This window comes from Penaeus japonicus, unplaced genomic scaffold (assembly GCF_977035675.1).
Source record: "Penaeus japonicus unplaced genomic scaffold, GWHDUDI00000001_assembly GWHDUDI00000020, whole genome shotgun sequence".
NCBI classification, from domain to species: Eukaryota; Metazoa; Arthropoda; class Malacostraca; order Decapoda; family Penaeidae; genus Penaeus; species Penaeus japonicus.
In genome coordinates, this window is record NW_028234422.1 from 36,381,642 (window position 1) to 36,389,141 (window position 7,500).

At 37.7% G+C, this 7,500-nt stretch overlaps 1 protein-coding gene across 4 annotated transcripts in view; it reads left to right on the forward strand.

Moving 5' to 3' along the window:
- Positions 1–7,500, forward strand: part of E(bx) (nucleosome-remodeling factor subunit NURF301 E(bx)) — a 34,313-nt gene that overhangs the window by 20,005 nt on the left and 6,808 nt on the right. For 2 of the 4 annotated variants that reach the window (XM_086548394.1, XM_086548395.1), the window contains exons 13-20: positions 1–1,389; positions 1,652–1,782; positions 2,467–2,553; positions 3,647–3,812; positions 4,279–4,466; positions 4,688–4,963; positions 5,516–5,618; positions 5,795–6,032. The exon at positions 1–1,389 is cut by the window's left edge and continues 207 nt beyond it. In XM_086548394.1, the coding sequence (XP_086404520.1) occupies positions 1–1,389; positions 1,652–1,782; positions 2,467–2,553; positions 3,647–3,812; positions 4,279–4,466; positions 4,688–4,963; positions 5,516–5,618; positions 5,795–6,032 (2,578 nt within the window). The remainder of the gene's footprint in view (positions 1,390–1,651; positions 1,783–2,466; positions 2,554–3,646; positions 3,813–4,278; positions 4,467–4,687; positions 4,964–5,515; positions 5,619–5,794; positions 6,033–7,500) is intronic. The other 2 variants (XM_086548397.1, XM_086548398.1) reach the window with 1 other exon arrangement.

The following is a 7,500-nucleotide window of genomic DNA, read 5'->3' on the forward strand; positions in this document are numbered from 1 at the left end:
CCACACGTGGAGCATCTCCTGCAGAGATCAGGGCACGTATGGAGGAGCAGTTGAAGATCCAGAGAGCAACATTCAACCAGAAGAAAGCCCTAGAAAGCACTCCTCTTGCCAAAGGTGGTGTGGTGAAGCTTTCCTTGTGTTCTGCAGCAACTCTTACAGCTACTGCTGGAGCAAAACTTGCAATACCATCCAACCCTGGAGCAACAACTAAAGTTGTGCAAGCAGGATCCTCAACTATCATGGCTGTGAGTGGACAAATTCCAACTATTGTATCTGGAAAGAAGATCATGACAACAAGAGATGGGCGTATAATAACAGTCCAGACAACAGCAACCAACAGCAGCACCACTCAACAGCAGGGGAATTCTGAAAACAGTGGTATTAGTCTTGGTAGTAGCACAATTTTTCCTGTTGGAGGTGGTCCTAAAGTCCAGGTTACTCCTCAGGGAAACAAGATCATCAGACTACAAGCTGTTGGAACTGGCGGAGGACAGAGGATGATCTTACCCAGGTCAACGAATTCAGCTGTAATACAATCACGTTTTCCAAGGCCAGTAGCTCCAGCAACCACAGCCACAACAAATGCTACCACTTCAACATCTACAGGAGGTACAGTTACAACTCCTCGTGTACCAGGACAACAAATCCAAATTATCAGACTGTCAGATGGCCAGCTGCAGGTTAGAGGACTCTTGGAAGGACAACAGTTGGTTCAGCGTCCTGATGGAAAATTCCAGCTAATCCATACAAAAAGTGCTGTTGCAGCTGCCAACACTCCTGCCACCACCACAGTGTCAACTTCTTCCACAATACAAGTGACACAACAGACAAAAATGGTTCAGCCTACAACAGTTATTAGTAGTGGTTTAACTGGATTGGATAATGCTAACAAGACTACAAATACAGGAAGTTCTACAGTCACAAGTCCAACTACTCATGTTGTGAAGGTAAATGGACAACAAGTCCTTTTGAAACACAGTAGTGAAAATAAACAAGTTGTTACTGTAGGTGCTAGTGAAGCTGCAGCTGGGACCCCTCCATCTGGTACTGGAAGACAGGTTGTCGTACAAAGTGGACAGACCTCTCCACGCATCAAGACTATGCTGGCTCCTGATGGCACCATGGTGAAAACAGTGTTATCCAACAATACTACTACACCTGTAGTGTCTCCAACAAGTACCACTGCCACTGCTACATCGACTAGCACAACAACAGCCAGTGATAACCAGAATACTACTAACTCTGGCAGCAGTTTGACGTTGAGAGTACAAGTTCGCATGACAGAACAAGGTCCAAAGACAATTATACAAGGACTCCAACCAGGTGTGGGCCTGACAAAAGACCATATAATGGCTATTCAACAACAAGTTCGCAATATGCTTGCCCAGTGTAAGTTTATAAGTTGTATCAGATTAATATATATTGAAGAATGGATGCTGTTTGAAATTGATTTAGATAGATTTTAGCATCATTAGTATATTGATAGACTTTGCTGTTTGTTTGGAATTCAAGATTTTAAAGCTATATTATTTGTTATCTTCGTAAAATATAGTCATATTAGGGTATCCATAAAATTGAATAATTATTATATATCCTGTTACAGTTATCTATTTATGTATATATGATTTTTGCTTTGGTTTTTGCTTTATAGATAATTTACAAGTAAATCAGTTGTCACCGGTGATGGCTTTAACGCTACATGTGCCAAACAAGCAACAGACATCCTCAGCCTCGTCCCAGTCTCAAGATGAACCACAGTCACAGCAGGCAGCTACACAACAGGTAAAGCAATCTGCTTGCTATTAAGTATGTTTTCTCGGTCTTGTTTATGTAGATGTATTTTAGTTTCTCTATGCCTCCTCTCATCCTATTCCTTTGTGACATTCATGATCACATAATTATCAGAGACCTACCTTAACCCATTTATGCTGGGATTTAAATTTGCCTAATGATGCACCCACCGTCTAAATAATAAGCATGAGATCTCTCCCAGCGCAAAGCCACGGTGCACCTCTCAGAGTGCTTTCCAATTGCCCAATTCAGTGGGGTGATAATAGGAAGTTTTTGTGCTGATTTACACTATTTTCACAAATGAAGAAAAGTGTCTATACAAATGGAACTCCTATGGTTATATGCATACATAACGATGTAAAATGTGTGTCTTGAGGGAGAGACAGTTCATCATATGGCAGGAGTGAAATATTTCCATGACATAATATCACGTCATCCGGCACGAGTGGGTTAAAGTTGGATACCTCATATATCACCTTCTTTCTGTTTAGGTAGTTGTTTAGTCTGCATGTGTTACCTTTTGTTGCAAGTATATTGTGTTTCTTTTTCTTTTTGCTTTTTTCCCTGTATTGGTATTGTTACTTTTTTATGTCCATTGTTCTGTAGAATTTCCTTTTCTTATTTTTCTCAATCTTGCATTTTGGTTATCTTTATAGTATGATTTTCCATTTGTAGGGACAGCAAAGCTCTGGTGGAACAGTATTTAGAAGTCTTCTAGCATCTCCACAGGTTTTGCAATCTCCAGCTGTTATTACTGTAAAGGTGGGGGTCTTGCAGGAGTAGAGTAATATTTTATAGTTTTTTTTCTCTTCTACTTCAATTTTTTTCAGTTTTGCTCCTCTGATATATTCTCAGTGGAGGTGCATGCACTCTTAAACAGTCTCTGCCAAGATGTGGAGAATGTGATCATATTGAGAAAGCATTGATTATATATGATTGAAAAGATATAACATTTTTCAAACTAAGGATTAGGAAATGGCTTTGTACAGGCAATGATTCTTCCTTGCTATACTCATATATTATTGTAACCCAAATATTAGCCCATTGCGGTCAGGTATCATGACATACATGACACAGGAGTTTTTAGCCTGACAGCGGAAGTTGTGAAGTACATGACGTTTGGGGACTTTTCTCTATTGTGCTATGAGTAATGAGTGAGTGATGATGACAACTGCAATCATAATTACTACTAATTACATAATATTAAGCAAAATGGATTTCACATAGAATCCAAAACCTAGATGGCACCTCTTTCTTGGTTATATTTTTGTCTTGGTTATATTTTTCATATTCGTTCACAACAGTGCACAAATACGAAAGAAATGAAGTTGCTTTTTGTCCTCCCATAAAATAAACTTCTATCACACTGTATAAAGAAGATAATGAGCTGATATGGACAATTGTAGTCAACTGCAGTTGATAGAGCCGGTCATAGGACACATATGTCCATCAATACAATAAAACACAAAAAAAAGGGCTCTAGGTTTATAATATGTGACTGAAAGAGAGTGGGAAAAGTTGTTGTGTGAAGCTGCCTTGCTCTGAAATAAAACCCATCCTGGAAACTGGGCAAACAAATCAATGACTGTCTGCAATGGGTTAAGATTTAAATTATTAGATATTCCTAATACTGATTTTTCTAATAACTGTTAATCCTATTCATACATTAATTGTCCAGCACACTTTATTGTCTCACATATATACAGTGTGTGATAATTGTTGTGTGAATTATATCCAGAGAATTGTAAGATATATAATTTCCAATTTTCCTTTCCTCATCCTTCCACATAGTATGATATAAAACCACAAGGTCTTATGTCAGTGATAAATAATTGTATCTATATTTCAACTTCAGAATGCAGTGACAGACTCTGGAACAAATGCAAGTGATAACGCTGCATCAGAGTCGGAAGTAACGCAAGCACTGCCCACGAGTGCCTCTCCAGTTGATGAGAAGAAACTAACTTCACCTGTGTCATCACCCAAGAAGTTTGTTCTCACACAAGAGTACATCCAGCAGAGTAAGTCTGTTTCTATTCTTTTATGAATTGGTCTTAAAAAGATATGTTTTTTCAATTATATATGTGTATGTCTTTTTATTAGTACAAATAATGACACTTAATCCTTCTGGTGTGGGTCGCATCTTAAATTGTGCAGCTTAGGGTGGGCAGTTTAATGTATTTTCTATTATTTCTAGACTTATGGTATGGTATATGATTCTGTATTTGATATAATAATTTTATGATACTAATTATTATTTAGCATGATGCCATAATTACACAACTGAAGAATAGCAAGCTTGTAATATCAACAAAATGAAAAATGCAGTACAAAAGTAATCATACCCTGTCAAACATGCCTGTCACTGAGGGGTTAAGGAGTATAAATATACTTCTTTTTATTTTTATTTCAGTAGGTGTGAGTGGCCCATTTGATTTGTAGAAAAATATTACATGCCTACAACAAAATTTTCCCCTTTTTTCACAGCAATAAAGTCAGCTTTAAGCAAAGAAGACTTGGCTCCAGATATTGAAGAGAAGTTGATGCAGTTACAAAAGTACAACAGTGAACAGACAAAGAAGGAGGATGGAACAGGCCTGCTCACACCAACTGCTGCTGCTGTGACCACAAACTCTGCCACGAGGAACACTACCTCAAAAAGGATCAGGGACCAGGTAAAATTCATAGCTTATTCCTTAACATTCCTGCTTGGCTCATTTAGTTCAGAGAGATGAAATGAGAATTGTAACCCCTGACTGGGCATCTCTCCTGTACTTATTTTAAAAGAAAATGTGAGCTTTGGTTAAATACTTTACAACTTATTGATAATTTCATATTTTGAAAGTTTAATACAATATCTTTTTACTTCTTTTGATTTAAAAACTGTCAATTTCAGGATGATGAATGGGACTCGAGTGAAGTGAAACAAAACCTAGTCACACCAATGCCACCTCAGAAGCCTCGTCCGAAAAAGCAGCGCTCGGATTCCAGGCCTAGCGAGCCCAGCAAACCAAAGAAAACCTCAGCAAAATCTGAAGCTGTTGATGCAAGGAAGAAGCAAGCCCTTCAGCACAAACTTGAGTCACTCATGTCCAGACATAAGGACCTCTTGAAGAAGGACATCTTGAAAAAGAGAGCACAGTTAGAGAAAGAGCTCCAGGTTGAAATACATGTAAGAGTTTCAGTTGTATGGAACATTTTAAATGTTTATTGGACACAAATGGCTTCATTGCAATTTTTGTTTTAGGATCTCACAGGATGTCACTACCTCACCTCCCAATTAATCTCTTCCTATATCTCCTTTATCATTTCATCATCTTCCTTCACTACTTTCCTCTTTTCTCTCTTCCGTCTCAACCGCCATTACTTTTTGTAAAGTCCCTCTTTATAAATTCATATTAACCCATTCGCGCTGGTTGACTTGCTATCATGTTCAGTGGTTTTTGGTTCAGACGCCGGTGATGAGATATTTGGTCAAGGCCGGCGTGCCGGGTGAGCGGGTGTACACCACTCACTAGTGACTAGTGCGCCCGGGAATCCCAAGGCGTTAGGCTTATGCATTTGAAAACCCCAACATTCCGACCATTTAGAGCTGGAATACCCCTGGCGGGAATGGGATAAAAAATTATTCAACCATAAATAATGATTTCTTACCTAAATAATTCTTAGGGTTTGATCTGTAAACAGTCTCTGTAGTCATTATTAACACTATGTTTTTCCACAGAAAGAATTGTCTGTGGCCCGTTTGCAGCTGCAAATGTTGGAAAAGAGCAAGCCTGAAACACCAATGCCCACTCAAGTTATTTCACCTAGGAAAAAGAAGATTGGTAAGTGATTAAGTACCTTTTAAAGTCTGTATCCATAAATATGGTATATTTAATATAACATGTAAATTTGACAAAAGTATAATATTATTTACAAATTATTTCAGCTTCTTTATTTCCTGATACTTGGTTTGGCAGGATTATTTATCTCCCCAATTATGATTCTTGTATTATTGCAGTTACAGAGTCCCCAACAACACAGATGTCATCATCTGGTGGCATCTCCTTATCAGCGGATTCCCCACACCTGCCACAACCATCATCAAACTCACAAACTCCTTCAAACAAAGCACCAGTGTCCACTAAATCACCTACATCAGCAAAATCAACAGGGAAGTCTACCTCTGCGAAGAAATCATCAAAGAACAAGAACAAGAAGATTGTTTGTATTTGCCGTACACCATTTGATGATACAAAGTAAGATATTACTATTATCATTATTAGATTACTTATGTTTTTTTGTTTTTTTTGCCAATTTATCAATATTTTATTTTTTCTCACTTTCACTTTTATCAAGAAAATGACCATTCTTTAGCTGCAAGGCAAAGGAAAGTAAGATGAAGCTGCCTCTTACCAGTGACATCAGAGGTACAAGAAAAGGAAATACACTATCTTAGGTAAACTCCTCTACAAATCCAAACAAATTTAAAAATAGCAATTCCTGTTACAGTAAACATAATACATGCTCATCCTACACATCTCCACCTTTTCTTTTTTTTTTGGTAACATGCTACAGACACATTTTAAATTTAGGCCTCGTTCCTTCACACACCAATTGCCAGTTTCACTCAGAAAACACATCTTCCTTCATTGTCCAGCATGCTCCATGGATGGACACATATACATTATATCCTCACTCAAAGAAACTCTGGACCAGTCTGCTGGCTGTGGCTAGTTACCTGGAGGCTGGAGGATACATTTATATGTTTCGTGATGCAATTAAGTAAGTAAGCATGCACACACAGAGACACACTCTTGCAAATGTATTCATTATCATAAATACAGTTATGCAAATCTACTTGCATAATTCCAGATTAGCACTTGTGTAAATATCTATAAGTGCAGTAGAGTATTTAGATTCAAGAATTCTGTGGAGAAAAAAAAACAGGAGGAGCAAGAATGTATAGAAGGAGAGGTATAGCATATTTGATAAACATTAATTTTCTGAATTAACAGAATTTACAGATGTGGACTAAGTTTATGTAATTACTTAAGTGGGAAAGTGTATTTATATATATATATATTTTTCCTTAACCCATTAACAACGGGCAGTTTTGGCTCCTATCAGTCTAAACGCTAGGGTAATTCAAGTGTGTAGGCCTAATGCCTCATTTGCCTGCACTGGCATAAAGCCATGACAAAATATCACGTCTGTGGCAACAGGTATTGCCACCACAGGACATTATCGGCCGTATTCTAAGTCCCTAAGCCGTGTACATGACATGAACATGCTGCGTTTGGTATTCTAGAAGCGCGGGTTCATGTCAAAAGCATGGCAAAAGCGTGGTAAAGTCATGGAAAGTATTGGAACAATCATGGGAACTCCGTGACAAGGGGGTACGCTTGTCACGATAGTTATACGGATGAAAAAAATTATATTCTTACTGTACTTTTTCTTACCAATACTTCATATGAGCATACTACGTTTGGAAAGTAATATCAATATTGGATATAATAGGCATCATTGTCCTAGACTTAAATTACAAACCCTTTTAGGAAAACATGGATTCTCTGCTGATTTTGAGTTTGTTTACCTTTTGCCGGACTTTTCGAAGGAGAGTGAAGTTACATGAATGGTAAAAGTAGTCAGGAACGTAAAGTTAAAGTATATGATTATATAAAATATGTATACATTAAATCTGTATGTATGATATATTAAAGATAG